General features: G+C 33.0%; 4 protein-coding genes across 10 annotated transcripts in view; all 4 read left to right on the forward strand.

Moving 5' to 3' along the window:
* The window catches only part of SWEETIE (HEAT repeat-containing protein), a 32,857-nt gene extending 24,067 nt beyond the window's left edge, over positions 1-8,790 (forward strand). For all 4 annotated transcript variants that reach the window (XM_068633287.2, XM_068633288.2, XM_068633289.2 and 1 more), the window contains 18 exons: positions 806-899; positions 1,599-1,804; positions 2,109-2,253; positions 2,357-2,425; positions 3,055-3,111; positions 3,325-3,411; positions 3,616-3,744; positions 3,832-4,035; positions 4,164-4,619; positions 5,209-5,274; positions 5,446-5,543; positions 5,651-5,750; positions 5,933-6,077; positions 6,361-6,665; positions 6,757-6,888; positions 7,010-7,174; positions 7,261-7,386; positions 7,579-8,790. In XM_068633287.2, coding sequence (XP_068489388.2) covers positions 806-899; positions 1,599-1,804; positions 2,109-2,253; positions 2,357-2,425; positions 3,055-3,111; positions 3,325-3,411; positions 3,616-3,744; positions 3,832-4,035; positions 4,164-4,619; positions 5,209-5,274; positions 5,446-5,543; positions 5,651-5,750; positions 5,933-6,077; positions 6,361-6,665; positions 6,757-6,888; positions 7,010-7,174; positions 7,261-7,386; positions 7,579-8,685 — 3,691 coding nt within the window. In that variant the 3' untranslated portion in view covers positions 8,686-8,790. The remainder of the gene's footprint in view (positions 1-805; positions 900-1,598; positions 1,805-2,108; positions 2,254-2,356; positions 2,426-3,054; positions 3,112-3,324; positions 3,412-3,615; positions 3,745-3,831; positions 4,036-4,163; positions 4,620-5,208; positions 5,275-5,445; positions 5,544-5,650; positions 5,751-5,932; positions 6,078-6,360; positions 6,666-6,756; positions 6,889-7,009; positions 7,175-7,260; positions 7,387-7,578) is intronic.
* An 858-nt stretch (positions 8,791-9,648) lies between these two features.
* LOC137825977 (Flavodoxin family protein) lies at positions 9,649-15,603 on the forward strand. Of its 4 annotated transcripts, none has more exons than XM_068631802.2 (12): positions 9,649-9,911; positions 10,011-10,088; positions 10,333-10,437; positions 10,703-10,794; positions 11,263-11,447; positions 12,001-12,098; positions 12,426-12,500; positions 12,689-12,799; positions 13,192-13,314; positions 13,747-13,866; positions 14,500-14,716; positions 14,805-15,603. In XM_068631802.2, the coding sequence occupies exons 1-12, from the start codon at positions 9,783-9,785 to the stop codon at positions 15,332-15,334; spliced, it is 1,863 nt and encodes a 620-aa protein (XP_068487903.1). In that variant the 5' UTR covers positions 9,649-9,782; the 3' UTR covers positions 15,335-15,603. The 4 variants fall into 4 exon arrangements, with proteins under 4 accessions (XP_068487903.1, XP_090150759.1, XP_068487905.1 ...); XM_068631804.2 differs by having other exon boundaries at positions 9,675-9,911; positions 11,263-11,460; XM_090294633.1 differs by lacking the exon at positions 11,263-11,447 and having other exon boundaries at positions 9,672-9,911.
* A 1,386-nt stretch (positions 15,604-16,989) lies between these two features.
* LOC137825979 (uncharacterized) lies at positions 16,990-18,912 on the forward strand. The gene is made up of 3 exons (XM_068631806.2): positions 16,990-17,113; positions 17,319-17,679; positions 18,544-18,912. The coding sequence occupies exons 2-3, from the start codon at positions 17,320-17,322 to the stop codon at positions 18,712-18,714; spliced, it is 531 nt and encodes a 176-aa protein (XP_068487907.1). The 5' UTR covers positions 16,990-17,113; position 17,319; the 3' UTR covers positions 18,715-18,912.
* A 2,120-nt stretch (positions 18,913-21,032) lies between these two features.
* On the forward strand, positions 21,033-22,867 carry LOC137825980 (cytochrome oxidase assembly protein). The gene is made up of 2 exons (XM_068631807.2): positions 21,033-21,184; positions 22,420-22,867. The coding sequence occupies exon 2, from the start codon at positions 22,420-22,422 to the stop codon at positions 22,624-22,626; it is 207 nt and encodes a 68-aa protein (XP_068487908.1). The 5' UTR covers positions 21,033-21,184; the 3' UTR covers positions 22,627-22,867.
* Positions 22,868-23,401: the final 534 nt, after the last annotated feature.

Raw genomic sequence — 23,401 nt, forward strand, 5'->3', positions numbered from 1 at the left:
ATGATTGTTGAAGCTCTGGGATGCCAATCTAGTTGGAATTTCAAAGCTTTATAATGATGTTTTCTAGAGTGAAATTTGTTGGAGAGCCCACATCAACTCGGAGAAAGGCCGAATTATAATATATTAGTGGGGTGCAATCCTCACCTTACAATCCAATTTGAGTTAGGAGTAAACCTACTACTTACTTAAATGGTATTAGAGCCATTCAAAGCTTGTCGTAGTCGAGTTCTCTGGAGGCTATTATGTCATTGTTATCGCACTCCTGTTAGACCACCCACAAATATATGTCCTTAGCGTGAGTGTGTGTTGGAGATACTAGGAAGAAGGCCAAATTTTAATATATATAAGTGAGGTGCAATCTTCACTTGGCAAACCGGTTGTGAGTTTAAGTATAAACCTACTTACTTGGAAAACTTTCTTATAAAATAATAAGAATTTATTTTAGAGCAGCAAAGAGATGTCACAAGGAATACAAAAGTTAGTATTTTGTTCCTTTGTTTTGTTTTAAATGTTTCAATCTTCCAATGATTTTTTTTTGTATTTAACATTATTTTCTGATAAGATTATTTGTTGGCTCTCCCTCAAGTTTCACAATTTTGTTGTTTTATTTTCTTGAGAGGGAATGGGTGGGGGGACATGGGGGTGGTTTAGTGAATTCCTTTAAGAGGGAAAATGGGGATGATGACATTTTCTATGGTCAACCACAGTATCATTTATATTTTATTAACAAATTGGTCATGGTGATTTGTAGTTATTGGTATTTGACTTTGAGACTGCTCTGTTTGTATTCCTTTCATTTGTGCAGAATTGGAAACTTGGTGCGAACAACAATTATGCGATTACTTTGTGCAGCTTGTCCTTCATGTCCTTCACATTTGATATCAGTATGTCGCAAAGTGGTAAGCTTATGCCTTACCGATTACAGTATCACTGTACCGCAAATAGACAAGAAAACTGATGCTTTTGAAGGAAATTAAAAAATAATACATATGGGATATATTAATTTTTGTTTGACTGAGCCATCTAAGGGTTTTTTTCCTTTGTTTGGGACTGGTGGGGTATCTAAGTAATTATTTAGCATAGAGATATATGCCCAGTGCAGGGATTTATCTTGTAAAACAAGAGAGAAAATGATGAAGGGTTGAGGGAGATCCTTATTGTGAGAAAATGCTTGTGACCTTAAGTGATTAACCCCATACAATTGTGTTATGTACAATGATAAAATGGTCTATGTATAACCTGTAACATAGTGACACATGGTTGCATTGTAGATATTACTACCAAATCGCAAAGCAATCTCAAATGACAGTAAACTACTTTTGCTTCTAAACTGTTAGTGAGCAACATAGATAGAAAACAATATGATGTGTTCAGGTTTCAATGAATGATGCTGCTTTGACCACTTTTTGAATAGTTAGATGTTTCTAAAATTGCCTCCAGTCCAGTCTACCCCCAATTTATAGTAGATATGCTAGAGGAATATTGCTAGCAAATGCTGTCAATCGTTAAACTCAATCAATAACCTTGGTTTTTGGGTCAAAAGATATTTTCTGACGCTTCACAATACTCTTCACTATGGTATGATGGGATCATCACAGGTCCTTGCGACATCAATGAGGAACACTGAAAATAATAATGTTGGGGCAAATGATAACCCAGACGGTGATTCAGGTTTGAACCTTGGAGATGACGAAAATATGGTTTCTGGATACAACAACATACAGACTCACAAGTTTCAAGCTTCCACTGGTGCTGCTAATAGGGAGAAGTACCTCAGATATAAGACCAGACTTTTTGCTGCAGAGTACGTACTTCTGAACTTGTAATTTAAATTTTTAGAACTTGCATGTATCTGGCAATGATAAATTTAACCAATTTTAAAGTATAATCACCCCCTTTGTTTACCACTAAAGATAATTAAAGAAAGGATTCTCTCACTTGATGTTAACGTGTCTAATGCTAAAGATGTCCTCATCCTTTAGTGAAAAGTTAACTTTGAAATTATGTCACAATCTATATTTTGAGGCTGATCTTTTTTTCTGATTAAAAAATTGACTTCAATCTTTCGTTAATATTGTTTGTTGTTTGAATAATTAATGTTGTTTCAGATGCTTAAGCCATTTACCAGATGCTGTTGGAAGAAATCCTGCACATTTTGATCTAACCTTGGCACGGAAAGAACATGCAAGTGCGCAACCTACTGGTGATTGGTTAGTTCTCCACTTGCAAGAGTTAATATCACTTGCTTATCAGGTACTGCTTAGCTATGCATGATCTACCTTTTGCACTTTTATTGGATATTCAAGATATATTAAAAATCCATCACGCCCTCTCCTCTCATTTCCCCCCATAACAGATTAGCACAATTCAATTTGAGAACATGCAGCCAGTAGGTGTCAGTCTTCTTGGCACTATTGTGGACAAGGTACTATGTTCTTATATCAGTTTTGGGCATATCTTTGGTGTTCAGCTCCTGGTATCTTTAAATGGGCCTATGTAACAAATGTGCAAAGGCATTTAAGAGCCTTTTTATATAAAATATTAATTCTATCCTTGAAATTTTCTTTGCACTCACTTATACATTATGAAATGTCTTTGTCTCTAGTTGATGTGGGATCTCCAACAAATATCGTTTTCATATTTGCTTCCACTTCCGTTCTCGTTCTCTCTTAAGAACTCTAACAAGACACATACTTTCTTCTATTTAGACAGTTAGGGGTAATTTGACTATTGTTTACTTTGAATCATGTAAAAGTTTCAACTAAGTGTTGAAGAACTTGATCATTTTCAGCTTAATTTTATTTGTGTATGACAGTTAGGGGTAGTTTGACTGTTGTTTACTTTGAAACATGCAAAAGTTTCAACTAAGTGTTGAAGAACTTGATGACTTTTATTAATTATATATCTGGAGTTAATGTTGGAATATACTAATTAATATTTATTTTCTGCTTAATATTATGTTGTGCATGTACTGCATGGTGTATCCTAATCTTATTATCTCTCAACTGGTCAAGTTTTATTAATTTGTTCTTGTATGTGAATTTGGATTAACAGTTTGAAAAATCAGCTGACCCGGAGCTTCCTGGGCATCTTCTACTGGAACAATATCAGGTATTTAACAAGATGTGCGAAATTTGTTTTCCCTGGCAAGATTTCGATTCTTTAGTCAACTAAGGATACTGTTTTTTGTTTCTTTAAGGATCATTTAATTAATTCACGTACTGTTTTTTTTACATAGTCCCATATAACGTGTTGTTTTTATGATTTAAGTAGATTATGACTTTTGTGATTTATTTGGAATAACTTCAACTGTACTAAATATAGGCCCAGCTAGTATCTGCTGTTCGTACTACCTTGGACACATCTTCTAGTCCTAGCCTATTGGAGGCAGGCTTGCACTTGGCTACCAAGGTAGCAGGCTTCATCCTTCTCCTCATTTCCTTTTCTATCTTTGAAATTGATTTATTTACTTTTTTAGAAATCCCCCAAAATTACTTCTGTAAATCCAATTGCAGGCTTCCCTTGAACATATTATTATTGGGATGTTGCCAATATATATGCAAAGTTCCTCAAGTATGTGATTAAATATAACTCACTAGTATGTGAAAATTTCAGATACTGACAAGTGGAATCATCAGCGGAGACCAAGTGGTGGTCAAGCGCATATTCTCGTTAATTTCTCGCCCATTGAATGACTTTGAGGACATTTACTATCCTTCATTTGCAGAATGGGTCACGAGCAAGGCATGTGACTATATGGTTATTATGTATTTGAATTTTTTTTTGAGATATTTATTGTCTACATCTTTTGTCTTATAATTTTTATTTTAGATCAAAGTAAGACTTCTCGCTGCTCATGCTTCTCTTAAGTGTTATATATATGCATTCATGAGGAAGCACCGTGATGGAGTTCCAGATAAGTATCTGGCACTATTACCATTGTTCCAAAAAAGCTCAAGTATTCTGGGAAAGTACTGGATCCATACATTGAAAGATTATAGTTATATATGCTTATGCCTAAGCCCAAAGAGGAAGGTATGCCAGAATTTGAACTTATCAAATATTATGAGTGCATAATTTTATTGGGAGATGAAATCTGGATCAACACGAAACTGTGAATATCTTATGGTTGCCTTCTCATTCTAGTTGCTCCTTTTTTGCAGTGGAATCTGTTCCTTGATGGATTGCAATCAACTATTGTATCTTCAAAGTTGCGTCCATGCTTAGATGAATCTTGGCCTGTAATTTTGCAAGCACTTGCACTTGATGCAGTTCCTGTGGATTCTGAAGGAAATGAAACCTCAGTTGAAAACACCCTAAAACCTAGTGCCACTGCACTTCAATATAGCATGGTTGAATTGAAGTGTGAAGATTTTAAGTTCCTGTGGGGCTTTTCTCTTCTTGGCCTGTTCCAGTCACAACATCCCATCCTTTGCCAACCAATTTTACAGCATGCATTTCTTAGTGCTAAGCATAATGGTAACTTGTCAAGTAGTGATGTGAAATCCTCAGACTTGAAATTATATGAAATTGTACTTCCTGTGTTTCAATTTCTTCTGACTGAAAGATTTTTTGGAGCTGGGTTACTTACTGTGGATATTTGCAAAGAACTGCTGCAGGTGGGTGTTTTATCTTATGTGTAAAATCATTCTGGTACCTCCACCTAAGTTTTAGGAGAGATGGTTCTTGACATAATTTCCAAATATAATTGACATGGATATTCATATAATAAACTAGTCCTTGTGAAATATTAGTTTCTTCTATTTTCTTCCTTATATAGAATTATTAAGCATTTGGAGCTACAACATGTGATTTAGGGGCTTATGGATTATATTGAGTTTGCAGAACCTGTGGCTTTTTTAAATCTACCGATAGTCCTAGACAATGTAGAAAGTTTGAGAAATTAAAGGAAAAAAATTTGATGACTAATCTGGATTATTCAATATATGTATATCTTAGTAAGTGAGTTTATGCCTAATTCAACCTCAGCTTATAAGGTGAGGATTACACTCTATTTATATATCATAATCTTATTTTATTTCTAGCTGATGTGGGATATCTAACTGTATGGTAGTGCAGTTTCTATGGATATTGGAATGCAAAATAGTCCCTGCTTATTTGCAGTCATAATAATTCATGAGCCTACATGTTGATTTTATATCATATGGAATGGGCATGAATAAAACTATTTCTGTTTAATGTATGCAGATTCTTCCATATTCCACTTACATCGATAATTCTTGGCATAGTCTTGCGATATCCATTTTATCACAGGTAGACATTTGATAAATTGATTTAAGGATGGTGACCCCGCATTCTATTTTTTCTCAACACTTCATAATCTCATTGTCTAGATTCTCATTGTATTGTAGTCTAGCAAGCTTTTTCTGCTTCGTTCAATTTTTTTTAGACTTGTGAAGTTTAAGTTTCAATTTTTCCCTATAGGTTGCTCAGAATTGCCCACAAGAAATTTTCAATAGTGAAAATTTGGCTTTGATAACTACGGAACTTTGTTTAGACTACCTTTTTAAAGTGTTTCAGAGGTATTTAATTTCCTATGACTGATGATTAAGGCTGTGAATTATTTGATTGACGTTTTGCATTGGATATACATACTTTGCTAAAGATTTCATGTTCCTGTGTTGTCTAGTGCTGACACAGATTCAGTAATTCATCCAAATTCTGAAGTAAATGTGATACAAACACTATGTAGCACAACAAAGGCAGTCATCAACCGTATCGAGACCAAGGTGTGTGTTGTTTATGATACTGGATGACTGATTTCTGTTTGAGCCATTATTTTTATTGTCAAATATCTACAATTTTCTATTCATGGAAGTTGTGCAATATTTTATCCTAAATTTTTCTTTAATTATATTTGTTCTCTGAAATTGTCTTGGTTGATGATTTCTTCTCACAATGATTACTTAAGATGCATAAGAATCCCAAATCAGTGGTTTTGGCGTTAGTTTTAATTGGCTACAAGTGCGTAAGGGAGGCTTCAACTGAGGTGTGCTTATCAGGAGCCATTGACATGGTCAACTGTACAACTCCTTTATTAAAGAGAATCATCGATGGTAAGCCGTTTTAGTTGGAAGTAGTGTGATTCATGTTCATTCATGCCTCCATGTGCATTGCTATTTTGAATGTTAATATTTTACACGTATTTCCTCAATGTTTGCTCACATGCATTTTTACTATTCTTCATTTAATTTAATGGTACAATCTTTATGTGGAAAATATTACTTGGTATTTGAGCTGGATCTCGGCTTCAAGCTATAGCCAATATAGGAGAGAAGAATAAACTTTGATTCATTCAACTTCAGAGCTGATGGATCTTTTACCCATTTTTTTTTGCAGATGAGGCTGACCCTCATGATAGCATTATTTCTCTAAGAGATATGATTGGAACTTGTCTGAACGTAGTCGCTGCTCTGACTAAGGACTGCATTGAGGAGTTCCATTTGCTGGTTAAAAGTTCCAACCAACGCAAGTTAATACATACAAAACTTTCATTTTCTCTTGATCAAATTATATCCATTTCAAAACTAGCTCTTGAAAGCAAATATGCCGAAGATTGTGAAGCAAGGAACTCCATCTGTGTTGGTGCAGTAAAATATTGTATTCGATGTATCCAAACTTTACTTAGTGATTCGAATACACAGGTAAATGAAAGACCAGAAAGAAACACCACACACTATGACTATGGCTGTTATCCAGAAAGAAATACAAATGACAGAACTTTCTTCTTGACAGGTTCAAGTAATAGGATTGCAATTTCTGAAATCCAGGATTCAAAGAGTAAATACTGAAGATAATTCTTTTATGATGTTTCTTGTGGGTGAGCTAATTACTGATATTTTCAGTTTAATCCACAAACTGTTTAAGGTATAGCCAATGTTTCATTTGTTTTTCCATTAATACATCTAATATTGTCATTAGTTCATATTAGTATTTAACTTTATAATTCATGGAGTAATTAAAGGATTACATACTTTATTGATAACAGAATACTATGACAAGCGAATCAGTAACCATTGCTAGTGAATGCCTGAGTCTCCTGGTGCTGTTACAAACCCTGTCAAAAGGTAATGACTGTCAGAGAAGTTTTATGAACCTACTTCTGGAGGCAATTGTCATGATTTTCTTGTCAACTGAAGCTGGGCTCTCTCAGGTAATATGAACTGGGATTTTCTATTTGTGAAGCTAGCTCTTCGTAATTTTGTTATACATTCTTTTGATCATGCAAATAAATGACAGGAAGTCAGTGATTTAAGAAGCACAGCTGTTAAGCTTGTTTCTCGCCTTGCTCAAATTCCTTCATCAGCCATTCATTTCAAGGATGTTTTACTATCAATGCCTCCTCTTCACCGCCAACAACTTCAGGTACTTTGTTACTGATGGATGTTTATGTCAACTGATTATAGAAAATTATTTTGCTGAATTAGCCGATCCTTTTTTTCTACTATTGCAAATTGACTACCTGGAAGATGCTGATGGAGATTATATTTTTAGAAATGGCAAATTTGTTTCTGTCCTTAAGAATAATGAGGTCCGACTATAATTTCTAATTCGCAGGGTGTAATCCGAGCTTCTGTAACACATGACAAAAATCCAATAGATCTAAAAGTACCAGTTTTGGACATAAAAGTGCCGAAGGCATCATCAGAAGGAAGTGAAGTGAAACATGTTGCACCATCACCACCCGCTGTTGTGATGGAGACTGATGAAAATGACAAGGAAGAAGATGAAGTCAGTGAAGATGACTGGGACGCATTTCAGTCGTTTCCTGTCTCTAAAAATGAGGATGAAGATGATTCAGAAACAGAGCATACTGCAGAAGGCAAAGGCCCGGATAAAATATCCTCAGAAAGTTCTATTGAAGGTGTTGAGTTCCAAGAATGTTCTATTTCGAAATCCATCAATAATGAAAAGGAGCTGAAAGGTGATGAATGTGTGGAGGCTGTCGAAGAGAAACATCATGGAGCGTATCCTGCTACTAACAAGCCTCTTGATAATAACAATCAGAAGATGGAGGACAAATTAGAAAACTCAGTGCTTCAAGAAGAGCGAACATCAATCTCAGGAAATGAACTAGTTTCTGGTGATCAAAAGCTTGAGGTAGAAGCAGAGATGGAGGAAAAATTGCAAGACTCAGGCCTTCAGCAGGAGGGAACATCAATCACAGAAAATGAACCAGTTTCTAGTGATCACAAGTCCGAGGTAGAATCTGAGATGGAGGAAAACTTGCAAAACTCAGGCATTCAAGAAGAGCAGACATCAATCCCAGGTGATCAACTAGGTTCTGGTGATCATGACGAGCCCGAGGTAGATGCTGGGAAGGAGGAAAATTTGCAAAACTCGAGGCTCCAGGAAGAAGGAACATCAATCCCAGGGAATGAAGTTTCTTCTGATCAGAATCCTGAGGTAGAAGTAGAAGCTGAGGAGGAAAAATTGCAAAACTCTGGGATTGAAAAAGAGGGACATTCAATCCCTGAAAATGAACTAAATTCTTGTGATCAGAAGCCTGAGGTAGAAGTTGAAGTATCAATTGAAGATGAAGTAACCTCAGATTCTGTAACACTTCAACAGGGGGTTTGTGAACCAAGTAATAATGAACAGCATAGTGAAATGTCTGAAAGTCCAATAGAGTGTACAAAATTAGAACCATTTGCTGAGCCATAAGAAGTAAATTAGAGTTCTCATAAGATATATCGATTCTTACTCCCTATATTTGAAGCATTGTAAATGTATGGCCCAGTAAAGCTATTCTTTCTTTTGCATTTTCAATTTATATTCTAATTTGTGGCATCTACTTTTTTATTATTATTTGGGACATTTTGTTTGACTTCATTACAAGAAAATCACTAACTAGAAAAAAAAATAATTAGTCACTATATTAATTAAATTAAATATTATTTTTGAAACTAAAAAAATTATTGATATTTAAAATAATTTTTATTATTTATACAATTTATAAATTAATATTTAATTAATTATTAAGATTTTAGCTACTAATCACTTTAGATTTTAAAGTTGGTTGCAAAATTTCAGTATCTAATTAAAAATTAGTTTATAAATTTTATTTACAATAAAAACTAATTTTTTTTTGTCTCTAAAATAATATTTAATTTAATTAATATAGTGATTAATTATTTTTTATTTCTAAAATTGATTTTTATTTAATGATTTTCTTGTAGTGTATCCGTGTATATTAATATAAATATAAAATATTTATCATTTATAATTATATATAGTGTTGGGTATACAAATTATTTTTCTATTTTACTATTATAATATTTTAAAGTCTCAATATAATATTTATAGTAAATTATACTGGTATAAAAAAATAAACAGAAAAGAGTTTGAACATAGTGAAGTAAAAAACAAAAAAATAATGTAGCACATTGTCCGTGTCTTACCTAGATTAAAAATATTTTGTGATTTGTTTTTTAGTTAAAAAAAATAAATATATTTTAATTTCTGACTTTAACTTTATATATCCCTGTATATATATAACTTTTATAATTTAAAAAATACTTTTTTATTAAAATTAAAAACTGTATTTCAATATAATTTAAGAGAAAAAAACATGCCCTCGTATAATCTAGTTTTAAAAAAATTAGAGTGAGTACATACATTTCTCTTTCTCTCGTTCTCTCATTCCTCTCATTGCGTTCGCTGGTTTGAGATAGTAGCCGGGAAGCAGAAGACTTTACCAAAACCCCCTTTTCCGATTCACTAAAAAGCTCTTAGCTTTCAAGTTATTGAAAGTGACAGTGATGCATAAACTCCTCATATTGTATGCCACTCAGACGGGCAATGCATTGGACGTAGCCGAACGTCTCTCTCGCGAAGCTGAACGCAGAGCTTGTTCTGTCAACCTTCTCTCCCTTGATCAATATGACCCTGTATGTGTTGCAATCAAATGAAACTTTTTCTACTGCTGTGTGTGCCAAAAGTGTTGTTTTGAAATCAAAGTTTAAGTTTTTTATTCAATGTTTGTGCAGTGTTTGTTACCGCAGGAGCAGGCTGTCATTTTTGTTGTTTCCACAACAGGCCAGGGTGATACACCTGATTCTATGAAGGTGACTAGCTTAAAAGGGTCTTTAAATTTTTTCTTGATGTAATTTGAAACTGCTTCCATAGTTCAATTTAAACATGGTGATAGTTTAAAGGTTTTTTTACATAATCATTCAATCAGAGTGTTGACCTTTTATCTAAGTTGGCTTCCTTTTAGTTGATTGTGTAAAAGTCTATACACTTCAGTGCATGAAAATTAAACTCTTATTTTAAGTTTTTTTTTTGCTTGTTATTCTTTTTCCTTTGCAGGTGTTTTGGAGATATCTTCTTCAGAGAAGCCTAGGTCGGCATTGGCTTAAAGGGGTTCCTTATGCAGTTTTCGGCTTGGGAGATTCTAGTTATCAGAAGTACAATGTAAAGTATCAATTCTTGCACATTTGGTGTTATGTTTTATTTTTTGGATTGTGTGTAACACTCATGGTGCTGCATTGATTATTGACTATGTACCTCTTGATGCTGAAACATTGTGAGAATGTGGGCAAAGTAGGCACTGGACAATATTGAAAATGACTTAGTTACACTAAAATTTTGATCAAAGCAATTTTTACTGTCTTACCAGATATGTTTATTTTCTTTAGTTTCATGATTTGGATAAAACCTTACCTGTGAACTGGTACAGTTTGTTGCGAAGAAGCTAGACAAAAGATTAATGGATCTTGGAGGAATAGCTATTGTAGAAAGAGGCTTGGGAGATGATCAACACCCTTCAGGGTATGGTTACAAGCTATGTTGTCAATTGGATATTTTACTTGACATAGTTAAAACATACACATCTATGCTTATAAAGTATGAAACATTGATGTTGTTGGAATACTGATTCATCTTTGTAATATGGTATCAGAGCCATTTCGAGTCTATCTTAGCGAGTATTTGTTGAGCCTATCGTGTCACCCGCTATCGGGCCGCTATCGGACTACCCATAATATATAGTCCCACGCACGAGTTGATAGTCTCGGCGTGAGGGGGGTGTGTTGGAGATCCCACATCGACTAGAGATTAGAGCCTTTCATTGTATATAAGTGAGTGCAAACCTCAACCCTATGAGCCGGTTTTATGGGGTTGAGTTAGGTTTAAAGTCCACTTTGTAATATGTTTAATCAGAATCAATGTTTTCTTTTCATTGTATGTTGTAATACAAACTTTGTTTCAAGTGACTAAAGATGGTATAATTATTTGTAGCTATGAAGCTTCTCTGGATCCTTGGTCGTCTTCTCTGTGGAGAATGTTAAATATGATTAAACCACAATTCTTATCAAATGGTCCTGATGTTGTGATTCAAGATACAATTTTGATTGATCAACCCAAAGTCCAGATCACATATCACAACTCTGAAAATGAGGACTCACGTTTTTCTAGTACTTCTGGTATTCCAAACTGGTTAAGTTCTTGGTTGACTTGCAATCTTTCATATTTTTTACTCAGAAAGTCTTTGCATGTATGTTGCTTTTATTGCTAATGATTCGTCATCTCTATGAATAATTGAATTAGGTAGCTCTCTTCTATGCTTAGGTAATTAGACTTTGCATATCAAGTAATACACTAGTCTCAAATTGGTAGAAGTGCTTGCTTTAATTACTTCACTACATAGTCATTTTATCGAATTGTTGACATGTGATTGGATGTGGAATATTAGTTGTGCTTGAATTACTTATGGTTAAGCCTTGAAAGTTGTTGGTGCGTAAACATGTGAGAGCATTTTGGCTTTTTGTCACATTTGGGCAAAAGCAGTACACACTCACACATAAAATACACCCAAATGTGAGAAAAAATTGCTTTGGTGTTCCCAAAGTTGTTTATTCTTCATTTGGTGGAGTTTTAGCTGTAATGGTTTGGTGGAATTACACATTTTTATCCTCATCGTTGATAAGGCTTTTTTTTATTGTTATATTTGACTAGAATAACATGTGACTCTTTCAGATTTAACATGTCTTAGTATTCAAGTTGGGAGTGCTCGAACAGTGCACCCTGGAAAAGCATTGTCTGACAGAAGCACACCTGGCTGCTTTCTTAAGATGGTATAAGATAAGAATTATATGATATTATATTGACGTCTTGATGCTCATGCATTCAGAATTTTAGATAAATCAAATGTTTGTATGTCATTTTTATAGTTAAAATTTCCTTGTATTTTAAGAAGTACAATATCTAATCTATTAAAATTGACGTTGATTGATGAAGTGTTAATTGATCCTTAAAATGTATAGAATTTTGTAGACTTGATTTACTCAATGTGTGTTTTCTAAGCCTATATTTTTCATGAACAACCTTTTCTAAAAACGTATCTACCACCTAGTCATTTGTTTCTGTAGAATGCCTCACTTTATTTCGTTCTGATCATGCAGGTAAAGAATCTTCCTCTGACCACATCAAACTGTGTAAAAGATGTTCGTCATTTTGAATTTGAATCTGTTTCACATGTAAGCTACTGTATCTTTTCTTTAACCTTGTGGTGGATAGATGTATAAACTTCTTAGTGTTGAAACACATTAAGAACAAATTACAATTCTTCAGATCCTATTTTTATATCGAATGGTGAAATTACTTGCTACAAAATTATATTCCTCCACCTGATTTTGAATTAAGAAATGCATTATGGTTTGCTCAGGCTCTTCAATATGAGATTGGTGATGTTCTTGAAATTCTACCTGGTCAAGATTCCATTGCAGTTGATGCTTTCATACAACGTTGTAATTTGGATCCTGATTCATTCATAACTGTAAGTAATTCAATATTAGTTAATATTAATGTGGTTCTCCGACCCTCCTCAGTTAGCATTGACTTCACATTATGCTGCCTCGTGTCTAGACATAAATGAAACATTCAAACATTGTTTGATACATTTAATCAGCTAAATGACCTCTTTTTAACGTCATATACAGATAAAAGAAGCAAGCCTCGTGGTTGTTTCTGCTATTACTTTGTGCTTCCAGGACTTTTCTGAAGCCATGTTCTCCCTGAAAAGTTTTCTATCTAGGAATAGTAGAATTATATAGTTTCCTTTTTTGCTTGTACTTTATTTGTATACCTGATTGGTATTTTTGTTATTAAACTTATTTTTCTTCAATATGTGTATGTACATTTACTGCTAAGATATCTGCAAAATTTCAGGTAAGTCCAAGAGAAATGGATGATCACAATGCACATGATTCTAGAATCCCTGTAAAATTAAGAACTTTTGTGGAATATTCAATGGATGTAGCTTCAGCTTCTCCACGGCGCTACTTCTTTGAGGTAAGATGTAGTCAGTTTTGACAGCCCACTTTTTATGCCATTTTTTTAAAAAGTACATAATTAAATTCAATGTTTTCCCTTTTCATTTACTTTATGCTCTTTTTCTTTTCTATTTGAAGTTATTAACCTTGGATTAGATACATAATGAGTTAATAAGTTGCTATAATTGGTTGCTTTGTGTAATCAAATAGAAACTCACAATGACCAAGGAATGATGATTTTTCAATATATTTATTGGCTTTGTGTAATGATGTGTATCTTATAAGTTATAAGTTTGTTATAACACATGATGATTTCTTTAGTATTTACATATAGGAAAAGAAGCTTGATAAATTATTATGTCATCAGCTTGGATATTTGAGTTTCTTCACAACTTATTATGCCATAACTTCTTGCATTAAAAGCTAACCTAGCATTACTGTTATGTTCCAGGTTATGAGTTTTTTTGCAACAGCAGAACATGAGAGGGAAAGACTTAAATATTTTGTTTCACCTGAAGGAAGAGACGACCTTTACCAATATAACCAGAAAGAAAGAAGAACTGTTCTTGAGGTAAGGTCAATGAGTTCTCTTGTGTCTAAGGTCCATGAATGTAAAGGAATTAATGAAACAATAATTGATAAGGTTTGGTGGTTCTTAAGCTTATATTCAATTATGATGCATAAGTAGATATATAATGGGAGGATATAAATATTGTCTACCAAGATTAGTGATATCAGGCAGATTTTTAATGACATTTAAAATCTTATGTATGAAAAAAAAAATTAGATTTCAGTTTCAGTTCCAGTTCTGTTTTGAAGGTAATTGCTTTGTTCAAATTAAATTGATAGTTTTTTTATTTTATTCACTAACAGTGATATGACTCATTTTTCAATGGCATGAATCTGCTAAAATTGAATTGGGGAGATGCAATGTAATGTAGAAGTAGATCCCAAAATTTGTAGCAGTTCTGGGATTTTATTTTACTCGATCATGATGTTTTCTTTCTCTGAAAATAAAAGAAATTTCATTGGAAGGGAATAAAAATGCAAGAGGATATGATAGCCTCTGTGATGAACTGATGGTTTTCTAATTTAGCTTCCATTTAACAATTATTTAGATATTCCTTGATTATCTGCTTTTTTTTGTCTGCTTTATTTCAAATTTGTGCATAAGTCTGTTCTCCATGTTTGGTGGGAAAAATAGGTGTTAGAGGATTTTCCTTCTGTAAAAATGCCATTTGAGTGGCTAGTCCAACTGGTTCCTCCTCTGAAACCAAGAGCATTCTCCATATCTTCTTCTCAATCAGCTCATCCCAATCAAGTACACTTGACTGTGAATGTGGTGTCATGGACAACACCTTACAAGAGGAAAAAGAAAGGACTATGTTCCTCATGGCTAGCTGCATTAGATCCTTGTGATGGTATGAAGCAAAACAAGCCACTCATTGCATTTTCTCAAGTAACCAGAAGCATTGCCTCTACATCTACCTTTTTTCTTCTTTTAAGCAGGTACCCTTGTTCCAGCCTGGTTCCATAAAGGTTTGCTTCCGGTACCTGCACCGTCACTTCCCCTCATACTCGTTGGACCGGGAACAGGATGCGCGCCTTTCCGGGGATTCCTAGAGGAAAGAGCAGTGCAGAGTAGAACCAATGCCACTGCTCCAATTATTTTTTTCTTTGGTTGTTGCAATGAAAAGGGTGACTTTCTGTACCATGACTTTTGGTTGAGTCATTCACAAAACAAAGGGGTGCTTTCAGAAGCAAAGGGTGGAGGTTTCTATGTTGCTTTCTCAAGGGACCAACCTCAGAAGGTTTATGTTCAGCACAAGATGAGGGAGCACAGCAAAAGGATCTGGAACCTATTATCTGAGGGTGCTGCTGTTTATATAGCAGGTTCTTCAACTAAGATGCCTGCAGATGTAACATCAGCTTTTGAGGAAATTATATCTAAAGAAAATGGAGTATCAAGAGAAGATGCAGTTAGGTGGATTAGAGCATTAGAAAGATGTGGTAAATATCATATTGAGGCATGGTCTTAGAACAAGACATGGATGACTGCTTCCTCCTGCACCTCCATATGTTCTTCTCTCACCTTCATAAATATTTGTATTTCAAAAATGTCCTTTTGTAATATTCCGATTATGTAATCTGGAAGTCTTATCCAAATTCATAATTAGTTTTCGGGTTATGCAATCCAAAAGCTCTTTTTAGATATGATTAGTTTTTGGATTACATAATCTGGAAACGAAAACATTTTTCATTTATGTGATTAGTTTTCGAATTATATAATTCAGAAGTATTTTTTGAATTTAAGAGTAATTTCTGAATTATGTAATCTGAAATCTAGAATATCATTTTTTTTAAATATATTTTGGATTATATAATCCGTAAACTACTTTTGAATCTAAGATTAGCTTTCAGATTATGTAATTTAGAATATATATATATATATAATTTTTTTAAATTGCTTTTGAATTTTATAAATATACGGGGATGACACAAGAAAGATAAAAAAATATTTTTCACGCTTCGTATGGAGGTGGGACAAGAACATACTACCATATGGAAGTATGACCATTTGGAAGTGCAGGAAGAAGGAGTCTGCATATATGGAGGTGCAGGAAGAACTTTGATTGTGCAATAATAGCCGATTGTAGTACCTTACCCTCATTCTATTCCTACTTCTTTTTCATTTTATCTTTATTCTTTCGTGCTTCTATACATGTATTGAATTCCATTTTTTAAGAATATTTTTCAATAGTCTAATGTGTAACTCATCTTGAACTATTGGATTTGTAAGAAAATTGAAAGTAAGAATAATAAAAACATTTTTAAAATTACTCAAAACAAATGTTTAAGAAAAAAAGTTAAAGTCGTAATAAAAAGAACTTTATTTTCATTAGTTTTATATTTTAAATATGTTAAGAATTGAGATAATTAAAGACTTGTTTTGTTTTTAATAATTGTTACTTGTTTAGTGAAGATTAATGTTCATATGCTATTAACATTAAATAGAAATCTTTTATATTTGTTGTAGTAGGATGTTTCTCTATCAACAACACTTAGAGGTTATGAGGGTGGAACACACTTTTTAAATTATGTGTTCGAATGTATTCGTGTTGGATACATATCAGATATTGAGACTTATAGGATATGTATCGATGAAGTGTGTAACTCAAAGAGTATTTATTAGATTTTTGACAATTCTAATACGGTTCTAACACAATTTTAAAAAAGAAAAATACATTAATTTTTTAAAAACTCAAACTTATTATAAAAATAAGGAACAAGTTCTTTTGAACCAGTCATGATCTTCCTGTTAAGAAAAAAACTGAAACATAGTTATGCATATAAATCTTTATTATCAATTTATATAATTATATAATATATAAATTTATGTCCCTGTATACTATACATTTTAAAAATTATACGTATTTTTATATATTGAATTATACGTATTTCTATGTCAATATAGGTGTAAAATATAAGTTTATAAAGGTAAAGAAAAGAAATTTGTACACAAAAGAATCAAATTTTTGTGACTAGTTTAAGGAGAGAGATTAATTAAATTTGTTAAATATCATAATCCAGAAATAACACTATCTAAGAAAAAAAAAGAAAAGGTTAAAATAGAACCTTTTTAAAAAAATAACATTTTTTAAAATAAAAACTGAAAGACAAATCAAACCTTTTAAAAATAAAATACCAAATAAAAGAGAGCAAAAACAAATTCAGATCAATTCTTCTTTTGGGTCTTACAAAACGAAGAGGGTGTCTCTGTTGTGTTGTGTTTGAGCTATAGTCTTTTTCTGAGTAAGGTAATTCACAATTGCTCTCTCTCTTTCATTTCTTCACTTCATTTCTAAATTACTAATGCTTATCATATCATATCATATCATGCAAATTTAATAACAAAACAAAACGATCCGTTTTACAACTCTTTCAATCGCGTTGCCCTCAACCTGTTTGTGAAAAATGCTCACTCAAACTCGTTCTCGATGGTTGTGTTTTCGGCGTGATTAGCATGCTCCGTTCATCGCTCCGCTCGTTCTCGACGTCGGCGAGGGCGTCGCAGCAGCTAGAGAACCACAACTTCCTCTCTCCGAACTCCTTCCTGGGAAGCTGGAATGCGCCGCGGGACCCAAAGGAGGCGGAGGCGAAGCTGGCGATGCTGCGAAGGGATTACGCGAAGCAAGTGAAGGAGGTTCGGAAGGAGTACATAAGAGAGATGGAAGCGATGAAGATTGAGAAGGAGCGCAAGGATGAGGCTCGCAGGGAAGCCCTCAGAATCGCCAACGAAGAGCGCAAGAAGCTCAAGGCTCAGGCGGCCCAGCTCAGAGCCCAAGAACGCGACATCGAACGACAACAGTTTCGAGAAATGCTCGTATGTTGATATCTTCCTCAAATCCAATTGTTGTTTGGACAAAACCTATATGCAAGCGTTTTTGGTACAATTTGTTTTTGTCACAGTTTTGATGTGCATAGTGTATGTTCACATTAAATATCAGCATAGGTTACTGAGGTGATACTTCAATTTTGATTAGAGATCAGCGCCGAAAAACCCCTTGAATAACTCCATTTGAGGTTTGTCCTGAGTTGCGTATGCTTGCTGAAAAGTTAAAATGAACCTGGATTTCCTGGCATGTCAATTTGTTTGTTCAAACTGCAATTTGAATGTTTAAGGCTCAATTTGAAGTTCACTCTTCATGTGTGATATGATATGTTTTGTTAGTATCCTGTTCTGCTGAATACATTTATTATGTTATACTCTGTGAAAGTTTAATTCTACAATAGCTCTCTGGAGATTTGAGCTTTAGAGAACTATTCTTGCTGTACTCGAGGTTTATTTTAGTGCTAAAGAGGTCTTGACTACAATATGTGTTCTTAATTTCTCTCTTTGGATACTTTGTTCTTTGTACTGCAATTGTTTGTCAAATGATTAAATATTTAATTTTTTTGTTTGTGCTGCAAATCTGTCATTCAAGTGAAACTATTTCTATTGTATTCTCTTTTATTATGAATTTGTGTTGAACTTTGATAAAAAAAAATCTTGTAATGTTCATTTCTTGCTTTTCAGTTAAATTTCTTACATTCCTGTCTTTAGGTTTTGGGGCATTTCAAAAGCTTTCTAAAAGTCTAATAAATATGAGCGGTTGTTTCTCTATAATAAGAGAAAACACACGGTCATGGACCGTCTTAATTTAGTTCATTGCCATCTTGGGATTGATTTCTTACTTTTGTGAACCAGTTAAAAGAAAGAGCTGAGAAACTTGAAAACTGGAGGATGAAAGTCAAAATGCATGAGAAGAAGAAAGAAGAGAAGAAAGAGTCGTTGCGCCGACAGAGTTCAACGTGGATTGATAAAGACAATATTGAGAAAAAAATCGTCGAAGCTATTGTTGAAATACATCAGATTTGAGCTCATTGCAGTTCCACATTTGTATTGGTTGAGGTCTGTGATATCTTGTTAGTAGACTTTAGTCCTATGAAGCACCCTTATATAGATAGTTCCTGCATTTAGAGAATTACATTCCTGTTTTTACCGAATGATACTTCGGGGATATTCACTGTTTTGGTTTTGGAATAACATCAGAATTGAGATCCTGGTTTGGTCTTATCGAGGTGTCTTGTTGATAACACAAATCTGGTGGTCATGGTATATGCAAGTATAGCCACTACTGTTATGGGGTATGGGGACTTAGAGCAGAATGCTATTACAAACTTAAAATGAAAACCGTATGCACTGCTTCAAAAGCTTCACTTATTTGATGTTTGATTTGTCGATTGAGATGATTTCCAAATGTTTGGGTTTTGTAAGTACGTGAAATTTGTGTCCTGCCTGGAGTCTATTAAACTTTTATAGGAATCAAATTTCATATTGTTAATAGTTTATAAATGAGTAACATAACATATTCAAGAAGTGTAGAAGATGTATCTATATCTTTTTGAAGATTGATTATAAAACTGAATCTGACATAAGGGTGGAGATTTCGAAGTTGCTTTTAGAGAGATAATCCCCAGAAGGTTTATGGTCAGGCATTAGATAAGGGAGCACAGGCAAAGCATCTGGTGTATATATTGCAGGTTCTTCAACCAAAATGGTTGCAGAATGGTTTCAAAGGTCTAATATGATGCACGTATACATTTTGGTGGTTAGATTGGACCTCTGTGAATTATTCATTGGAAACATTTATAAAAGTTCAACATAAACTATCCTTCAGTAAAAGGGTCTCAACATAAAATTTAAAATACAACATTATTCTTGACTTCATGTTTGCATGTAGAAATCCAGAAGTGGTTGTTATATACTTCGGATTTAGATATCCAAAAAATTATTTTCGTGTTTCATTTAAACTTCTGAATAATTATATCTGGAAGTGAGTTATGAGTTCTGGATTTTTATGTCTAGAACGGTGTGCTCTAAATAGTGTTGAAGGATCGAAATCCATAACTCATTTATATTTGTTTACGGATCTTAACATTTGGAAGAGCAATATGATGTCCAAATAAGTTCTAGATGGCTAACTTCAAAGTCATATTAGTTCCATACTTACATATTTGAAACTTTGAGATTTGCTTTAGATATATATTCTAAAGACAAATCCTTAAATCATTAAAAGCAAAACGAACATGATGCAAATTTGAAGTGATATGGTGGAGGGAGAATCAGGCTCAAGAGAATTTCCTGACAAAGTACGAACTTGGTCTAAAATCCATAATAAATTGGATCTTTCATTTTGGGCCATTTCTTTATACAGCTACCCATATTTTTTTTCTACACCTCATAAATATAAATCTTTTTACTTTTTACTTTTTTCTACAGATAGTATAGAAATTATTTTTTTCTTAAAACTTTATGAATTACGTAATACATAAGTGACTTATGGGTTATGCAGTCCAATTTTTTTTCTTTTAATTGGACAATCTATAAAAGATCTTTTACTTCCGAGTTACACTATCTGTAGATATTTTTTCTTAAAAGTAAGTTCTCGAATATCACAATAATTTTTTCTGAATTACACAATTCCGAATATTATTTTTGACTTCTGGATAAATTGATTAATTCAAATGTTTTTCTCTAAAAAAAATATATTTCAAATTGAGTAATCTGAAAATAAAATAAAAATTACAAATTGTAGAATTCGTTTTAAATTATACAATTTTAAATATTCATTTAATTTTTGAACTATACCATTTAGAACTTACAAAGTGAACTTTTTTTTTTATATTTATGATATTAATTATGCCACTGCATAAAAATATAATTATAATGCAACTGTATTAATTTCACTCAATTCAATATTCCTTATCTCAAATTAAACTAAATTTGAATTTGAATCATGTTTACTTCTAATATTTTATGATAAAAAGGAACTCTCTGAATGATCAATAACCAATAACTATACAACGTTGATGCATAGTTTCCTAACTTCTTTAAATATATTTTTAGTGCTTATTTTCCTTTCTGGGGGTAATTATACTTTTATTTAATTAATAATTAGAAAAAATTTCAATCTGATTAACTGTGTATATTATTGTTAAAAAGTTTGACTTTCTAATAACATAATAAAATAGTTAAATAATAATATAACAAAACTTGTTTGCAATGTTTATAAATGAACTAAGAAAACAGTTGTTGAATATTATTATTGTTGTAAATCTCTTTTGTCTTTAAAAATTGCAACTCATTAATTTTTATTTTGTGAAAACTTTATATTGATTATTAAAAATTGAAAGTATATTTTACACTAGGTTTTATATACTGAAATTCATTGAAGAGGGTGTGTTTTGCGCTCTTTCATCTTCACAAAAGGAAGAGTATTCGTTGTGCTGTGTTCACAAATCCAAAGAAGTGAATTGAATCGGAGGATCTTCTTCTGTTCCATGTGGTAATGCGAATTCGACCTTTCTCCCTCTTTCTTTGGTTTCGCCCTTTCTGAAAATTTTGATATTGCTAATGTTGGCTGATTCATATCATATAATATAAAGTTAATTGAAATTGAAAGATTCTCTTCGATTGGAAGAAGTATGAGTAGTACCCACTGAAACTGTTTCTGTTAGATGAAACAATTTAGCCACCCCTCAATGCATTTGGGTTTAATATTCTTTCAATAGTTTTGAGACTGCCCTCATTCTGTTTGTGGAAATGTTTGCCTTTTATTTTCTTGCATTACCCTTATCTTCACAATTTAGAATTTATTTATTTATATATTGATCTTATGTATTTTCTGCACTTGCATCAACAAAGGGTTATTGTATTTTGTGAAATTATGCTAACCCCTTTTCCCCCTTGACCTAGATGGCTGGACTTTTTAGGATATAGGAGTCTTTCACCTAAGGTAGTTGCTGGGGTTTGAATGTTTCAGGCTCAATTTCTGGATTTAGATTCCACATTGAACTCCAAAGTCCAGTCTTCATGTGTGATATGATATGTTTTGTTAATATCCTATTCTGCTGAATACATTTATTATGTCCTACTATGTGAAAACTAGTATAAATCTACAATAGGTCTCTGGAGATTTAGGCTTTAGAGAACTATTCTTGCTGTATTTAAGGTGGATTTTAGTGGTAAAGAGCTTAGTCTTGAATAATGTGTTCTTAGTTTTGTACTGCAAATGTTTGTCAATGGATGAAATATTTAAATTTTTTGTTTGTGTTGCAAATCTGTCATCCAAGTCTGTTACGCAATTGAAACTATTTCTGCTTTTTGTGTTAAACTTGGATGAACAAAGTTTTCTTGCAATGTTCATTTCATGTTTTTCAGTTAGATTTCTTAAATTCATGTCTCTTAGGGTTACTTTTGGGGCATATCAAAAGCTTTTTGAAAATCTGATAAATATGTCAAAGCAAAACACTCAGTTCTACAACTCTTTCAATTGCTTTGCCCTCTCTGTTCATCGTTCTGCTTGTTCTTGACGTGGGCGAGAGCGTTAGCAGCAGCTTCTTTCTCGTTTTGTTTGTGGAAATGCTTACCTCTTATTTGCTTGCATTCCCTTCGTCATCACAATTTAGAATTTATTTATTTATTTATTGATCTTATGTGTTTTATTTCATCCACTTGCATCAACAAAGGTAATTGTATTATGTGAAATTATGCTAACCCTTTTTTTCTCCGTTGACCTAGATGGCTGGACTTTTAGGATTTAGGAGCCTTCCACCCAAGGCAAAGAATTTGGTAGTTGCTGGGAGTTTGACAGCTTTTGTCTTTGGTGCCTATTTCTACACCATGAGGGCTGTTGGAGGCACTGATGAACTGCAGGTAGCAATTGATAAGTTTGAATCTCACAAGACCAAGAATGAGGGTGAATCCAACATGTCATCAAAGGTCTAAAGCTCATGCATTGCTTCTACAACAAAACAATGTATTCACTTATTTGATCTGTAATCAAGCTTTTTACTCTGCTTAAGAGTCTTGAAAAGAAGAATGAATGATATTGAATCTAGTGCTAATAAGTTTCAAGCAGCCCTATGTACAAATAATGTGTGGTAGGGAAACTATAATCGAGATCTTGTTTTGGCCTTGCCGAGTGTTTGATAATGGTAATAGAAATCTGTGATCATAGTATTCTCAATTACAAAGAACAACTGGTACAGTGACTTAGGGGCTGAACTCCATTACAAACTTCAAATGAAAATCACATGTCTTAAACGAGAAGAAAATAAGAAAAGTTTCTTTCATAAATTAAAATTAGAAGTTTATTTTAGCGAAGTTTATTTTTTTTATGTTCATATCTTAATTTGGTATAAATGTTTATTGAAAATTTTTGTATAAAGTGAACTTTTTCAATAAACATTTGCCCAATATTGAAAATGTATTCCAATTCAACTACGGGGAATCCAAATCCTAGTTATTTAGCACTTAACGTTCTTAACCCATACTTAGCATTTCCTATTTAATCTTTCATAATCTGTGAGACTGATGAATAGAAAAGGTGAATTCATGTAATTTAATTTATATAAAAATTAAATTGAGATGAATCATGGGTGTTTAATTTAAATAAACATTTATTGTTGCTACATAATGTTTTTTACTTTTCCATATCTTTGATAGAAGATAAAATATAAATAATAAAATCATAACTCATTCTACTTTGTTTACTAATAAG

Source organism: Phaseolus vulgaris, chromosome 8 (assembly GCF_051622355.1).
Source record: "Phaseolus vulgaris cultivar YP4 chromosome 8, ASM5162235v1, whole genome shotgun sequence".
Taxonomy (NCBI): Eukaryota; Viridiplantae; Streptophyta; class Magnoliopsida; order Fabales; family Fabaceae; genus Phaseolus; species Phaseolus vulgaris.